Below are 17,403 nucleotides of genomic sequence, written 5' to 3' on the forward strand. Positions count from 1 at the left end.
AGTGCAAGTAGCCAAGTACACTTAAATCTTAGGGTAGAAGTAAAACAAACTAGATGACTTTCACCATCTTGTAACTTTACCTCTGTCAGGATATTGATCCATTTGTCATAAGCTACTGCTAGTACCAAGTGATCGGAGTGCTTGTAACCCATATCTAGATCATTGTTATAGTCACGCTGATCAGCTACAAGGGATATTTTGGCTTTTTCTACATTCAGCTTCTGCATGACAGAAAAGAATTACTCAGGTGTCAGGCCTGCTAAAGATATTTTCTAGGATATATGGAAGCCATAGATAGATACGGGAATAAAACCTCGTCCCTGTGGTACAAAAATGGTTGCTTGTAACTGAAAAATGCTGAAATGGAAAGAATTGGAGACAAGCAACCAAATATGCTACCATAAAGCATCATCTGCAACAACCCCAATGTATTCAGCAAAGAATAACGTAGGCACCAAAGGAAAGGGAGAACAAAATGGAAAAAGGGCAATTATGTAATCATAAAAATAAGAAAATAATAGCAGAGCACATAATGTATGCAGAAAAAAGAGGTTGACAATCATAACTAAAAGAACTGTTTCAATCTGATTCAAAAGTGTAGAGATGGAATAAAAGTTAACACTCATTCTGCACTCAACAAAAATAAACATATGTGAACTAACGACTCAAGCATATTGCTAACATAAACTACAAACATTTTAAGCTAGAAAGCAGTGATGAATATGAGGCCATTGCCAATATGATGCATGCAATTCAAGAATTGGCAGGTGAACCCAAAAGCACACACATTACCAAGCTCTAGAAGATCGAGTTTGCAAGGTTTTCTGTGCTAAGACTTTGTACTCCTCAAGGTTTAAATTTATTCTTGACAAACATTAGACAATAACACTAGTTTGAGGAACATATATATATATATATATATATAGGGTGTGTATGTATATATGTATGTATGTATGTATGTATGCACACACACACAATTCAGTTTAGTAGATCTATATTATTGCAAATACATGTTAGGTACCATGTAATCTTCTCTTATTTTATTTCTGTATTTTTCTGTTTTTTACAAAATTTTCTCTTAATTTTTTAGTTTTTGTTTTGGTCAAAATCGGCCATTTGACCAAGTAGGACTACTATTGGCTAGTCCCAATGGTTCTAAATCTATGTCACATAGATGCGGGTGTGGACAAAATTCAAAATCACGGGTACGGCTGGCTGTACATATAATATATACATTCATTAAGATTACAATCCAATACAATGCATATATAAATTCTATGTTGTAGACTGAACATATAATTACAGATACAACAATATACGGGTGTGCCTGTGCACCTGAAGTGTTGGAGGCATGTCCATACCCGCACCTGTGTATCAGAGTTCCAAATCAAACCATCGGAGTTGAGCCAACAGCACTTGTGTATATAGAGGGACTATTCCCTCTTTGCAAGTCATGCTTTTCTAAGCACTATTTTGAGAAAAAATAGACATACTGCTATTGAGATCATTGCAAAGCTAACTGTGAGTTAATGAAGTCATTTTTGGACTAGATTTTTGTGAAGATTGAAGGCATCTTTGCACTGCCTTCACTAAAGATCCCTAAGTTAAACATGTAAGATTCATCTTTAAGAAAGCAGTCAAGCACCTTCACTACTGCCTAGTTCATACTATTGTTATGACTAGAATAGTAACTGCTAGAGGGCAAAATGAGATCCACCAAAACCAAGAGCCTGAGCCAAGTGCAGGAGTAGGTTTGTCATAACAGTGTAGGTTGGGAACCTAGATTTATTGTACTCACACTTGATCACCAAAAAGAGACCCATCTTTTCCGTCTATCTCACCACCTTCCTCTCACTGTGGAGAATATATGTCTCCACCCTAGCATAGCAGCCCGCTTGCATTCTCAAAAAAGTGCCTGACTAGCTTCCTGTTTTCCTTGCTCATATAGATTTGCAGCAGAAATAAAGTAATTAAGATAAGTCCTGCTACCATCTTTTCTCCCTTGCACTAAAGGAAAGGAGATAGATGAGGGAGTCACAAACGGCATTAATGGGACTCTTTCAGCTGTTTAAGAAAGGGCAACCTGGAAATGAGGTTGACTGTCATGTGGGTCATTCATCTGGATTTCCCATATCATCTACATCAAACCACACATAGCATCCCAATTTTGTTTGTGATTTACTTGTCGTGTAGCTACTTTTAACTATTTAAGGTGGTATTGTCCATGGAGAAACCACCCCAAAGCCACCTCACTATGCAATCTCATGTTACAGGAATGGCATTTGGCTATGTTTGTAAATACTGTAGCTCCCGGCCTTGAGAGCTCACCGGGTTAGTTTGTGACTTTATTAAGCATGGCCATATGATGAGTTAAAAGTTTTAGAGGACTCTATCAAGTTTATGAACAAACATGCACACACACACATGCATATATATATATATATATATATATATATATATATATAGTGTAGAAACATGCAACACACGAAAGAAGAAGAAGAGAGGAACACACGATATACGTGGAAAAACCTAGGTGCACACCGCAACCCTAGGAGAGAGAAAATTATATTCACTTAATCACACAATTACACTTAAGTGAAGATTATATAGGAGGGAGAGAAGAATGCCGCCTAGGGTACCGAGCCGGCCTCGGTACCCGTGCCCCATGGGACCGGGTCCAGAAATGGACCCGGTTCCCCATTACATCTATTTTAACACTCCCCCTCAAGCTTGGCATACATGTCAAACATGCCAAGCTTGCTAACATTTTTCTCAAATTGAGATGTACATAAAGACTTAGTTAAAACATCAGCAACTTGATCTTCAGACTTCATGTAGGGCAGGATCAACTCCTTAGAATCTATGCGTTCCCGTATGAAATGGCGATCGATCTCCACATGTTTGGTTCTGTCGTGCAAGACTAGATTGTTTGCCAAGTTAATAGCCGACTTGTTGTCACAATACATCCTCATCTTCTCTTCCATTTTCACCCCAATATCTGCTAACAGAATTTTGAGCCATAACATTTCTGTAACCCCCATGGCAACCGCCCTGTATTCAGCCTCAGCACTGGACCTGGAACAAACTTCTTGTCTTTTACTTCTCCATACCACCAGGTTACCTCCAAGAAAGATGCAGTATCCTGTGGTAGACCTTCTAGTATCTGTGCAACCTGCCCAGTCGGCGTCAGAGTATCCTTCAATACTGAGTTGACTTTGTCGAGTATAGAGCAGTCCTTTCCCTGGGTCATTCTTTAAGTATCCCAATACTCTTTCAGCACTTTTCCAATGACAATCAGTAGGGGCATGCATAAACTGACTTAGCACACCCACAGCATACGTAATATCCGGGCGAGTAAGGGTGAGATAAATGAGTTTACCAACCAGCCGCTGATACCTCCCTTTTCCTTCCTCATCCAAGATCGTCCCAGTTTTGATACTTATCCTTGTGCCAGACTCCATTGGAGTAAGAAAGGGCCTGCATCCCAGTTTACCTGTCTCTTTTAGAAGGTCCAAAGTGTATTTCCTTTGGCTCATAACAAGACCAGTCTCAGATCTAGCAATCTCAATTCCCAAAAAATACCTCAGTTTACCCAAATCTTTGAGGTCAAATTCAGCAGCTAACGTTTCTTTCATCTTCCTTTTTTCTTCTTCGTCATCACCTGTGACAATCATATCATCAACATATACTAGTAGGAGGCTCACCAGACCATTTCTCTGCTTGATGAAGAGGGTGTGATCACCATTTCCCTGTTTATATCCATTAGTCTTCATCACAACCCTTAGACTTTCAAACCACGCTCTAGGGGACTGCTTGAGGCCATACAATGCTTTCTTGAGATAACAACACTTTCCTTTCTGCGCATATCCAGGCGGCATGCTCATATAGACTTCTTCCTCAAGGTGACCATTCAAGAAGGCGTTCTTGACATCAAGTTGGTCCATGCTCCACTTCTTTTGTACTGCCAGAGCTAAGATGACCCTTACTGTCTTCAGTTTAGCAACGGGAGCGAACGTCTCAAGATAGTCAATCCCATATTTCTGGCTAAACCCCTTTGCAACAAGACGAGCTTTATAGCGTTCTACAGTGCCATCAGGTTTGTACTTCACAGTAAACACCCACTTGGAACCAACTAAGTGAGTTCCATTAGGAATATCAACAACCTCCCACGTATTGTTCCTTGCCAGGGCGTCCATCTCCTCTGTCATGGCCTGTAGCCATTTGGGATCCTCCCTGGCATCCTCCACTGACCTGGGAATAACAGCCATAGATAGAGAGGTAATAAAGCACTTGTAGTCTTTACTGAGTTTAGCATACGAGACAAATCTATGAATAGGGTGAGAAGTACATGACCTGGTGCCTTTGCGTAGGGCTATGGGAAGATCTTCATTCATTGGACTTGGATCATCCGGGGAGCTCACAAGATCGGGATTGGTAACATCAACAACCTCCATCACATCATTCTTCTTCCTGGTGTATACCTGACCAAACAAATGATCACGGGACTGTTCTTCCATAGGGCCCCCTTCCATCTGACTGTCTCTGTCCTCACTGACTGTGTCAACCACACTCACACTCGGAGAACTAGCCGTGTAATCCAAGAAATCTGTGAACTGAATCAACTGATGCGAAGAATACTCGTCCACTCTCTCACCTAAACACTCCCCCTGAAGAGGATTCGCAGGAAAGTATGCCTCGTGTTCATGAAAGGTAACATCCCTGGAGACATAGACTCTGAAAGTGCTAGGGTCAACACACTTGTATCCCTTCTGAGTGGAGGAATACCCCAAAAAGACCGCTTTGATGGACCGATGATCAAGTTTCTTGAGAGTGGGACTATGATCATGGACAAAGCAAACACACCCAAACACCCGAGGGGTCAAAGGCCAGGGACTCTGATTAGGCCACAAAACAGAATAAGGGGAATGACCATTCAACACACGAGTAGGCATACGGTTAATGAGATGAGCACTAGTGAGAAGTGCATCACCCCAGTACCGCTTAGGGACATGACGTTGAAACATAATGGCCCGGATGACATTTAACAAATGACGGTTCTTCCTTTCAGCCACGCCATTCTGAGGGGGTGTGTGGCTACAGGATGTTTCATGTATAATACCCTTGCTTCGCAAGAAGTCATCAAGGGATAGGGAGACATACTCTCGAGCATTATCAGTACGAAGGGTCTGAACAGGGGTTTGGAATTGAGTTTCAACAAATGCAACGAAGTTTTTGACAATGCCGGGAACCTCACTACGTTCTTTCAACAAGTACACGAACATACAACGAGAGTAGTCATCGATAAGAGTCATGAAATAATGAAAACCACGACCGGTGGGCACTCCCGAAGGACCCCAAACATTAGAGTGAACCAAAGCAAAAGGACGGCTGGTTTTATTGAACGAAATAGGGTACGAGGCCCTAACATGTTTAGACAACTAACACACTTCACAGGCGAAGGTGTCCAAAGAAACAGACCGAAACATCTTAGGAAACAATTGTTTAATCAACTGAAAAGGAAGATGACCAAGTCTCTCGTGCCAGCGCATAATAGCGGATCTGTCCTCCACGTCAGATAACTGTCCACTGGTGGCTGAAATCAAAGCAGAGGCAACCTGTACTGGCATTCTGTAGAGACCATCAATAGCCGAACCAATCCCAATCTTCTGCCCCGTCCCCAAGTCCTGCAGTAAACAACGATCAGCAGAGAATATTAGATTACAGTTTAGCTCTTTGGTAATACTGCTGACAGATAACAAATTCACGGGAATATTAGGAACATGTAGGGCATTATGAAGACAATATTTGTTCAGTAATGAGAAACTCCCTTTTCCAGCCACAGAAATAGAAGAACCATCAGCCATAGAAACACGCTGCTGCCCAGAAGTCAACTTGTATTCTTGAAACATCTTAGGGTCCCCGGTCATATGATGAGTAGCCCCACTGTCAACAATCCAATCACCGGGAGAGGAATTACCTTGATCACTTGTAGCAACAAGAGCCTGAGCTAATTTAGCTCCATCAGACGTAGATGTGTCAAAGGCGACTGATGTAAGCTTGTAGTTCCTTGATTTGATCAGGGGAAAGCCTCGATTTTTCACCACTTGAAGAACCACTCTGAGTTGAGTCCTGCACAAGAGGACCTCGCCGACTAGACGGAGGGCGACCACGAACAAGTCTCTTCTCAGGGTGAAGATCCCAACAGAAGTCAACAGAATGTCCTGATTTGTGACAATGTGTACATCGCCTAACAGGGCGTGGTCCAGACACAGAAGAACGGCTAACAAAGGCCGAGGGACCAGTCCCGTGACTGGGGTCAATTTGCATCACTTGACGCCTTTGTTCCTCGGATTCCACTCTGGCATAAACATCTTCTATTCCAGGAATCTCATCACAGTTGAGAATTTGACTCCGAATGGATTCAAACTCATCACGCAAGCCTCCAAGGAAGAGGAACGTCCGGTCCATCCATTCCTTTTCCCAGTACCGAGCATGATCAGAACCACAGTCCCAGTTATCATTCACATGATAATCAAGTTCCTCCCACTTAGTTTTCAGGGCTGCATAGAAGGAGGCATCAGACAGGTCACCCTGTTTCAGAGAATAAATACTGCGTTTAATCTGATACGTACGCAGAACCCTTTTCTTGCGACCATACATCCTTGCAAGCACAGTCCACATATCAAACGAAGTCGGCTTCCGCAGAATAAGAGGCTGAATATCAGCGGACACAGAGCTGATGATCCATACCTTAACCTGACTGTCTTCCAACACCCACGTCGCCCATTGAGGATCAGTTTTGTTGGGCGCCGGTTTGTCGCCTGTGATATAGGAAAGACGACCACGGCTCGTTATCCCAATCTCGAGAGCAGCAGACCAAGAGAGATAATTGTCTTTAGTCAGACGAATGGGTGTGACCTGAACCGGCAAGATCTCGCTCTTGGGAGCGCTGCCCGCGTCAAAGGCCATATCACTTTTAGGTGCAAGCTCTTCCGCCATCACAAGCAGTCAAGTCAGACACAACCCCAGGCAGCAACAAGACAGCACGGCGGCGGCTGAAACACCAGCACCACACGGAACCTTAGGTGTCGGCGACGGCGCTGGATCGCCCGACGGCGGCGACGCAGAGGCGTGACGGCGCTGGACACCCACGGCAGCGGAAAGATGGGATGGCGCTGGATCGACCGACGGCGGAAGAGGAGACACCCACGGCAGCGGAAGTCACAAGCGGCAACAGGCGGCGGCGCTGGAAACCCTAACGGCGCAGGCGGCTGCGGTGCAAGGGCGACTACGAAAATACGAGACGAAGCCGAACGATCTCACGGCTCTGATACCATGTAGAAACATGCAACACACGAAAGAATAAGAAGAGAGGAACACACGATATACGTGGAAAAACCTCAGAAAGAGGAAAAAACCACGGGAAGCTCTGACCTAGGTGCACACCGCAACCCTAGGAGAGAGAAAATTATATTCACTTAATCACACAATTACACTTAAGTGAAGATTATATAGGAGGGAGAGAAGAATGCCGCCTAGGGTACCGAGCCGGCCTCGGTACCCGTGCCCCATGGGACCGGGTCCAGAAATGGACCCGGTTCCCCATTACATCTATTTTAACATATAGGAACACGAACACAGAGAAAGAGAAAACGAGGAACACGATGTAACGTGGAAAAACCCTCAACAAGAGGAAAAAAACCACGGATGAGGAGGAGCTGGTGCCCACTAGCCGCTAGACTCTCTCTCTCTTAAGATTTCATTAACCTTAAAGATTAGGGTTACAAAGATATAAGTATGCCCTAATTAGGACACACTGGATCGGGTCCAGACCTGGACCCGTACACCAATATCTGTCAACACTGCCCCTCAAGTTGAGCATACATATCAAACATGCCCAACTTGGATACATTTCTCTCGAACGAAGTCGAAGATAGAGCCTTCGTCAGAACATCAGCGGTTTGGTCTTCTGACTTCATGTAAGGAAGGATTAACTCTTTAGCATCAATTCTTTCACGAATAAAGTGACGATCAATCTCAACATGCTTGGTTCTGTCGTGTAGAACAGGATTGTTGGCTAGATTGATTGCAGACTTGTTATCACAGTATATCTTCATAGGTCCTTCAATCTCTATTCCAATATCAGTCAGCAATATTTTCAACCATATTAACTCTGGCACTCCCATAGCAACGGCTCTATATTCTGCATCTGCACTAGATCGAGAACATACATCCTGTCTCTTGCTCCTCCATACTACAAGGTTTCCTCCCAGGTAGATACAGTACCTTGTAGTAGACCGTCTGGTATCAGCACAACCTGCCCAGTCTGCATCAGAATACCCTTCGACCTCTACAGTCTCTTGTTTTACATACAAGAGTCCCTTGCCAGGATTTCTCTTCAAGTAACATGATACTCTGTCCACAGCCTTCATATGTGCATCAGTAGGAGCATGCACGAATTGACTCAATACATTCACCGCGAAAGTAATATCAAGTCTCGTGAGGGTAAGGTAAATCAACTTCCCAACCAGACGTTGATATCTTCCCTTAGCTTCTTCACAGAGCAGCTCTCCATCTCTAAGACTCAACTTGTGCCCGGTGTCAAGTGGGGTAGAAGCAGGTCTACGCCCCAACTTACCAGTCTCTTCCAACAGATCTAATGTGTATTTTCTTTGGTTTAGCACAAGACCAGTACTCGATCTAGCAATCTCAATACCAAGAAAATACCTCAGCTTGCCAAGATCCTTGATGATCTCCTCCTCATCATTACCTGTGACAATCATGTCATCCACATAGACAAGTAAAAGAATGACTCTGCCCTCCTTTTTCTTCACGAATAAAGTGTGGTCTCCATTCCCTTATTTGTACCCATGATGTTGCATTACTCGTCTCAGTCGTTCGAACCATGCTCTGGGCGACTGCTTGAGGCCATATAAGGCCCTTTTTCAGCTTATAACATTTCTCTGGTTCTTCATATCCTAGAGGCATATGCATATATACTTCTTCTTCGAGGCCACCAAGACATTCTTAACATCTAGTTGGTACATCTTCCACTCCTTCATCACAGCTAGGGATATAATAACTCTGACTGTCTTCATTTTCGCAACAGGAGCAAAGGTCTCCAAGTAATCAATCTCATATTTTTGGCTAAACCCCTTGGCCACAAGACGAGCTTTATATCTTTCAACACTTCCATCTGGTTTGTACTTGATGGTATACACCCATTTGGATCCAACCAAGTGAGCCACCTCAGGAATCTTCACAACCTCCCATGTCATGTTTCTTCTCAAGGCTTCCATTTCTTCTTTCATAGCATGAGCCTACTTGGAATCACTTTGAGCTTCAGCAACGGTCCTGGGAATCATAGCCAAAGAAAGAGAAGAAACAAAACACTTGTAATCCTTGCCAAGTCTGGAATAAGATACAAAATTACCAATAGGGTGTTGAGTACATGACCTGACACTCTTTCTCAGGGCAATGGGAAGATCTTCATTTTCCTTTTCAACCTCATCTTGATTCTTCAAGGTAGGACTTGGTTCATCCAGGGAAGGAGTGGCATTGGGATTGGAAGTAGATGTCGCACCACAAGTCACCTCCTCTGTCCGAGCACCTCATCTAGAATAGACCTCTCCAAACAAACGATGGCCTTCCTTCTCAGTGTCACACCCTTCCTCCTTCTCAGGCACATCAACAACAGTGAGAGATTCTGCTTTCCTGTAGTCCAAGAAATCTGTAAATTGAAGCTCCTGACTCTGAGAATACTCTTCCCTAACCACAGACTTTTCCCCCTGAACAGGATTCTCACCAAAGTAAGATGAATGTTCCAAGAAGGTAACATCCCTCGTAACATAGACTCGGCCAGTGGTGGGGTCAATACATCTGTATCCTTTCTGAGTAGGGGAATACCCAACAAACACACCTTTGATAGACCTGGGATCAAGTTTCTTAATATTGGGACTGTGATTATGTATAAAACACACACAGCCGAAAACACGAGGGGGGAGTAGAAATGGTTGATGACTGCCGGGAAGTAACGAATGGGGAGTCTGACCATTCAGAACACGACTAGGCATGCGATTGATGAGATACGCACTAGTAAGAACTGCATCACCCCAATAGTGTTTAGGAAGATGTCTCTGAAACAGAAGGGCCCTGGTGACATTAAGAAGCTGGTGATTTTTCCTTTCAGCCACCCCATTTTGTTGGGGGGGGGGTTATAACTACAGGACGTTTTATGAACAATCCCCCTTTTTCGAAGAAAATCCTCAACAGACTGACACATATACTCACCGGCATTATCGGACCGAAAGGTTTTAATAGTCCCACCATATTGAGTATACACAAGAAGAATGAAGGTCTCTATGATATGAGGAACCTCACTGCGATCTTTTAACAAGTACACAAAAGTAGCCCGAGAGAAGTCATCAATAAAAGTGATAAAGTATTGAAAACCTTGACGGGTATGAATTCCCGAAGGCCCCCACACATCCGAGTGAACCAAGTAAAAAGCTTCATTAACACAACTAGTAGAAATAGGGTACGAAGCCCTCACATGTTTGGCAAACTGACACACATCACAGGAAATCAAAGACAAATTCAAAGAAGAACACAAATCGGGGAACAACTGTTTCAAAATCCCAAAAGGTAAATGCCCAAAACGTTCATGCCAGTACAAGAAGGACTGAAGACACTCTTCTCTTCGTTTCTCTGTCTTGCTTATCGTTGTCACAAGAGCTGTAGCCACATGTATGGGAAGACGATATAGGCCATCACACGCCAAACCAATCTCAATCCTCTTCCCTATCACCAAGTCCTGCAAAACACAACGGTTGGCAGAAAAAATGAGTTCACAGTTCAACTCTTTAATAAGTTTACTAACTGACAAGAGATTTAAGGGAAACTGGGGAACATGTAATGCTCCCCGCACATGAAATTTGTCCAACAAGGACAGAGTCCCTTCGCCTGCCACAACAGTAGAGGAACCATCTGCGAGAGAAACTCGTTCCCTTGCCGAAGATAACTTATATTCATGAAATAATTTTGGGTTACCTGTCATGTAGTGAGTGGCACCACTATCCACAATCCATTTCCCCACAGAAAAGTTACCTGTATCGCCAATAACTGCAAGAGCATGATTAGACTTTGTCTAATCTGGGGTCTCGGTCTGGTTGACATCAATCCGACCCAAGTAGGCCCTCAGTTCACGAATCTGGTTAGCAGAAATGGGGACTTTTTCTCCACTGGATTTGGGCACCTCAGACATAGGCATCTTCCCAATAGAAGACCTCCCTTTGTTTCCCTTCTTCTCTGGATGAAGATCCCAACAATAATCCACGGTATGACCAGTCTTCTTGCAGTGAGTGCATCTGCAAAGAGATCTAGTCGGGCCTCCAGGACCACGACTCACAAGAGCGGATCTCTCATGATAGGGCACGAGATCCCTCTTGCCCTCATTTGTAACCAGCCTTCTATGTTCTTCCACTTCAACACAGGAGTACACATCTTCAATACTGGGCACCTCTCCTGAATTCAGAATCTGGCTTCTAACACCTTCAAACTCATCATTTAAACCAGTTAAAAAGAGGAACACCCTGTTTTCCCATACCTGAGCTACATAAAGTGTCTGATCTTGGGGACAATGCCAGGGAATATCAGAATGATAGTCAAGCTCTTCCCACTTGGCTTTCAAAGCCCAGTAGTAATCTGCAACAGAAGAGTTCCCTTGCCGAAGGCCATAGACAGTCTTCACTATTTGGTAAGTACGAATTGTCGTTTTCTTTTGGCCATACATTTGCTCTAAGACTACCCACATGTCAAAGGATAAGGGGCTGAATATCAGCGGAGACGGAGTTGACAATCCAAGTTTTCACTTGATTATCCTCAAGAAACCAAGTGTCCCATACACCACTTGTCTTTGCCGGTTCAGGGTTCCTTCCGTCGATATAAGCAATCCGACCGCGGGCAGCAATCCCCATAGTCATAGCAGCCGACCACGGGAAATAGTTCTCTTCTGTAAGGCGAAGAGTAATGACCTGAGCGGGAACATTCTCAGTTTTAAAAACCCCGATTTCAGATGGATTGGTGTTAACAGTAGACGAAGAAGAGGCTGCCATAGTCTCAGGCCAATCTAGCAAAGGGCACGGGCGGCGGTAAAACACGGGAGATACCGGCGACAACAGGAGGCACCAGCGGAAGCAGGGAGCAAGGGCGACGTCAGCAGCGGGAGCAAGTCGCGGCAGCAAGGGCGACGTCAGGGAGAAGGTCGACGGCGGCGGAGCAGGGGCGACATCAGGGAGCAAGGTCGAGGGTGCAGGGCGACGCAGCCGGTTGGAAACGGTGGCGAAAGTTATTTGGCGACGAAAGAAGGTCGATGGCGGCGGCGGTAATGACAACGGCAGCGGCAGTAGCAACGGCGGGTGGAGAAAACACCACTATCACCAAAGAAGTCCCCACCTCGCCGGCTCTGATACCATGTAGGAACACGAACACAGAGAAAGAGAAAACGAGGAACACGATGTAACGTGGAAAAACCCTCAACAAGAGGAAAAAAACCACGGATGAGGAGGAGCTGGTGCCCACTAGCCGCCAGACTCTCTCTCTCTTAAGATTTCATTAACCTTAAAGATTAGGGTTACAAAGATATAAGTATGCCCTAATTAGGACACACCGGATCGGGTCCAGACCTGGACCAGTACACCAATATCTGTCAACAATATATATATTATTTACTTTACAGTGTCTTTTTTTATTCATGCATGCAATGCAAGACAGGACAAAAGCTTATTTCTATATCTGATACGTAAAAATAAATATCGAGACATCCATGTTTGCAAACATAGTATCTTAGTGCAGAATTCATGCATTTCCAAAGAAACATAAAAGCACAAGAAAAGACCCTTTCTGACTTTGTGCAAATGGTCAGTTCATCAAAGGGAAAGAAGGAAAAACTGCACGTTTAATCAGTCAAAATATGTTCAGCTACAAACTCGGGAATACAGAAACACAGAAAGGTACTAACCAATAAACATACTAGTGATATACAATCTACTTGTGTGTAACATACAATTTCCAACAAGCGTACCAGAACTGTTAAGCATGAATTATTAGTGAAATTTAAGGCAATGGAGACACAGTTATGAAGTAAAATTCCATGAGGATGCCTAAGGTTTAGACAGTCATAGGAAAACATGGTTCACTGAGCAGAAGTTTCTTCAGCTAAATACTGTTTTTTATTAAAAAAACAAACATGGAAGAGGATCATGACAAACCACAACAGACCTTTCCAACTTTTATATCAACAGGAAGCTTTGCAAGATGCTGTCCAAGAGGTGTCAACTTTTCATTTCCTTCAAGGGCTCCAACCTACATATGTTGGCATTTCAGGGCATGAAATTATAGAGTAAAACTGTAAAAGTGGTAGACCAACATGTCCGCAAGCATATAACAGAAGTTTTCATGAGTGACATTAATACAAGAAGAATTAAGATTAAAAGATCTTAATTCAACTGCATTCACAACTAAACTAAAACTAAACAAACAATCAAAGAAACAAGAAGAACAGAAGAAAACTAACAAAACAACTTGCTTTTCATTTCTTTCAACTTTCAGACCGACTACAAAATGATCCAACGTCCCTTTATATAGAAAAAAGGATGGACTGTGGATCTGGATCCATTTGCAAATACTAAAAATTCTAACTGGATCCAATTACAAAATTTGGTTATGATCATCTTGCATCAAACTCCCCTAGTTGGAGAAGAGTCGTCCTCGACGAGTTTAAATCTTTCATTCTACCAAAATGGTTCTTCACCTTAGAGAGTTTGGACAAGGTTTGGCTCTGCTGAACAAAAGGTCCCACCGCTCGCCTACGTATGCTAAAGTGGTGGTCAGCTCACTATCTTCTGATGATGATTAAGGTGGTGGCTTTAGAGAAGGAACGCGAGCTTGGATATGATCTATGGTCATCCCCAAATCAGATCTAGTCTTAAATGATGGAATGAACTGGTTTGGATCCAGATTCGAACCCTTATACCCATGAATCAGGTGATATGGACCCAAATTGGGCCCAAAATCCAGTTCGGCTTGAACTGGTCCCCAAAGGGACCGGCGCAAACCCTCGAGTGCCTCGAGCGGTAGCTCGAAGCGCCGCACGAGTTTCCCCCTTCCCGCCTCAAACAGAGGCGGAAGGGGCAAACCAGAGGGCGGAAGTGCGGCGCCCACTGCCGCCGCCCCATCTTGTCTGAGTGGGAGAAGAGGCGGAAAGCGGCTAGCAGTCGCCTCCGGTCCGTCGGCGGGCGGCGCCCATTCGAGAGGCGACACATTCAAACCTTGCCCACAGGGTATTCCGCGAGCGCAGGCGACGTCCGCCGCACCTCTCCTTGCACCACGGGAGTACCCGAGGCTGACGACGCTTCCTTCACCAGAAACGGCTCCTTCGTCTGCACATCGGAGGGTGGTTTTGGCAGAAACAAAAGACAGTAACAGAGGGGACTTCCTCCAGGTGAATGCAGGGGGACTCCGATGGGGACCCTCGATGACCGTTCGCCTCTTCTCATTCCATCATCAGAAGCACCAACAGCCGAATGAATGTCTGCAACAGCAGATCCGTGAACGATTCGCATGTTCTGTAGAGCCGAACGGAACATTTCTCTGAATTCGTCCATTAATCTATCGAGAGAGACTCCCAATCCATCCACTTTTGTCGTTAAAGCAGCAACTCCTTGTCTAATATAAGATAAATCAGATTCATGTCTTGCTATGGTCCGCAGCAAGTTTTGCTGAACTTGGTCTTTCATATTCCTAAAGGCCTCGCTCTCATACCAGTTAATGCAAGAAGAATTAAAATCAACTGATCTTAATCCAACTGCATTCACAACTAAACTAAAACTAAACAAACGATCAAAGGAACAAGAAGAACAGAAGAAAACTAACAAAACAACTTGGTTTTCATTTCTTTCAACTTTCAGACCGACTACAAAATGATCCAACGTCCCTTTATATAGAGAAAGGGATGGACTGCGGATCTGGATCCATTTGCAAATACTAAAAATTCTAACTGGATCCAATTACAAAATTTGGTTATGATCATCTTGCATCAGACATCTAAGAAGGATATCCCCTGCAACAACCCGACCTTGTTCTAACATAAGCAGACCTACAGCCATCATGTTGAATCCATCGCATAAAAGATTAAAGCACCATAACTTACCATGCTTCACAATTCTTTAGACATGGGAAAATTTTGTAAATGTATTTCTGGATATGTAAAAAAGAAAAGGAAAGATTCTAAAAAACAGTTGGGGTTGTTAGGCCCTAATCTGGTGCAGGATAGGATACCAAGATCGAAATTAGTAATATCCAGAATTTTTAAAGGAAGAATTTCTCACGTGCTTTGATGTGCTTGACCATCTCGCCTAGGCTGGTCAATCCATCCTATGAAAAAATTTGAAACTTAATATTGAAAGCTAGTACTAAAAAAAATAAACTTAGCTTCCTAATTGATAGGAAAACAGATTCATCAAGTAAATAGGAATATTATCTTCCACACTTATTTCTAAACTTTCTTGCCTTCTTCATATATTTGCACTATCTCAAGTAAAAGGAAAATTTAAATGACAATCCTTTTAAAGTTTGACTTAAGTTAGTTAAGCTACATTTGAAGTCACATTGGTATGGTTACAAGTTGACCTTTTTGTTCATGCATACTGAGGGTTGCCTCAAGCCCTCAGTCAGGCTACATTCTTCATAAGGAAGCGGAAGCATTGTTTTGAAGACTAGAAAGGGAGTGTTCCTCAATGCTTTAGTTATTTTCTCATGTCATGGTAACCAGGACCTCGAACTGCAGAGGTTCCAAGAATTCAAGCTCATTAACACCAACACCCATGTCTGAAGCTCACTGTTTCTTCAAATTGGACCACTTTATGATAAATATGAATATCATGTAACTCTGCCGATATTGACCATATAGGACTTGGTGGATACAAGAAACATTTAAACAAACAGCAGATATAGATATTCAACAGATCATATAGGAACATGAACCTCATATAACATCGCAATTGCTGAGCTCACTGCTGCTTCATGTGGTGGTTCCATTGCCTGTTAGAAAATGCTAATCCGTTTTGTATCATTTTCAGAAAATGGAGAGGAAATAACTGAACAAAGAGAACTCAAACAAAAACATGAGAAATCTAAAGAAAGACAATGAACTGAAGTTGCACTTATCACCTTTTCCAAAAACATTTTAGTGTCACCTAGAGAAAGAGATTTGATTTGCAGGCATAATTCAACCAGTGACATCCGAAGAATCTCTGGCACCTTAATTTGGAAAAGCATGAGGTGATTAGTGATAACTGACACACAACATAGACCAAATGCATGGGCTTCAATTCTATCAGAAGAAAAAAGGTAACTAAATGAAAATTTATCTGAAAATGATTGATAGCACCTGAAACTTGCGCATGCATTCTTCAAAGCGATAACGGGTGTATAGACGAAAACACACACCAGGCTTTACACGCCCAGCCCTCCCAGAACGTTGTTTAGCACTTGCTTGAGATATCCATTCCTCAACCATGTTTGACATTTTCTACCAAAGTTATAGTTGAATTAAAAAAAGGTTTAAAACTACTAATTAAACATTCATAACAAAATCATATAATATGTTGTGAACAAATGCACTAGAAAGGTATCCTAGACCATGTATATACTTAACCACATCATTCAAATGACTTGGACTTTTCCTTTCACAATATGAAGTGATGCATAATTTTCTACTTCGGTAATCCAAATTCCTAAATCACCTGACCATGTGAAGAAAAAATAATGATGGCAAAAGCCAGTTTATTTAAATGAAAAAAAAACAGGTGACAGTGACACAGATAAAGTACAAGGAATGCTGTGCTAATTAAGCAACAAACCAGGATATACATGGATTCTGATGGCTTCAAGAAACTGATCTTTCAAGAACTTCAGTGCAGAATGAACTAACGAACCTAAACATAATGATATTTTGCCTATTTGTGTTGTCACTAAAGGAATGCAGTTGCATACACATGCTAATGCAAATAAATCTTGTTGTGGTTTGACTTACAAAATTATTATTACAAGAAGCACAAAATGAGGAGAAAATGACTTGCAGAAAATTGTTTGATGTGACAAGAAACACACACCCTTTTGGGGTTAAACCGCATCTCCTTGTGCTTTCCACAGTCGACAACATAGACTACATCATCAATTGTTATGCTTGTCTCAGCAATATCAGTAGCAATGATAACCTGAGGAAGATGGCACACAGAAACACATACATCATGTCATAGAAAACAAATTTAGGAAGAGAGGAAACCATGATTTACACGATCCAAAACTAAGATGCTTTACTTTTCCAACCCTGATGTTGCTTGT

At 42.9% G+C, this 17,403-nt stretch overlaps 1 protein-coding gene across 7 annotated transcripts in view; it reads right to left on the reverse strand.

Annotated features, from left to right (window-relative positions):
* LOC116248144 (DExH-box ATP-dependent RNA helicase DExH7, chloroplastic) overlaps positions 1 to 17,403 on the reverse strand; it is a 98,904-nt gene that overhangs the window by 19,114 nt on the left and 62,387 nt on the right. For 5 of the 7 annotated variants that reach the window (XR_004170969.2, XM_050076069.1, XM_031620762.2 and 2 more), the window contains 7 exons: positions 17,172 to 17,276; positions 16,448 to 16,588; positions 16,228 to 16,317; positions 16,042 to 16,098; positions 13,279 to 13,362; positions 314 to 412; positions 81 to 221 (listed from right to left, as the gene is read on the reverse strand). Coding sequence is in view for 6 of the 7 variants with exons in the window: in XM_050076069.1 (XP_049932026.1) it covers positions 81 to 221; positions 314 to 412; positions 13,279 to 13,362; positions 16,042 to 16,098; positions 16,228 to 16,317; positions 16,448 to 16,588; positions 17,172 to 17,276 (717 nt within the window). In the remaining variant the exon portion in view is untranslated. The remainder of the gene's footprint in view (positions 1 to 80; positions 222 to 313; positions 413 to 13,278; positions 13,363 to 16,041; positions 16,099 to 16,227; positions 16,318 to 16,447; positions 16,589 to 17,171; positions 17,277 to 17,403) is intronic. The other 2 variants (XM_050076070.1, XM_031620763.2) reach the window with 2 other exon arrangements.

Source organism: Nymphaea colorata, chromosome 2 (genome assembly GCF_008831285.2).
Source record: "Nymphaea colorata isolate Beijing-Zhang1983 chromosome 2, ASM883128v2, whole genome shotgun sequence".
NCBI classification, from domain to species: Eukaryota; Viridiplantae; Streptophyta; class Magnoliopsida; order Nymphaeales; family Nymphaeaceae; genus Nymphaea; species Nymphaea colorata.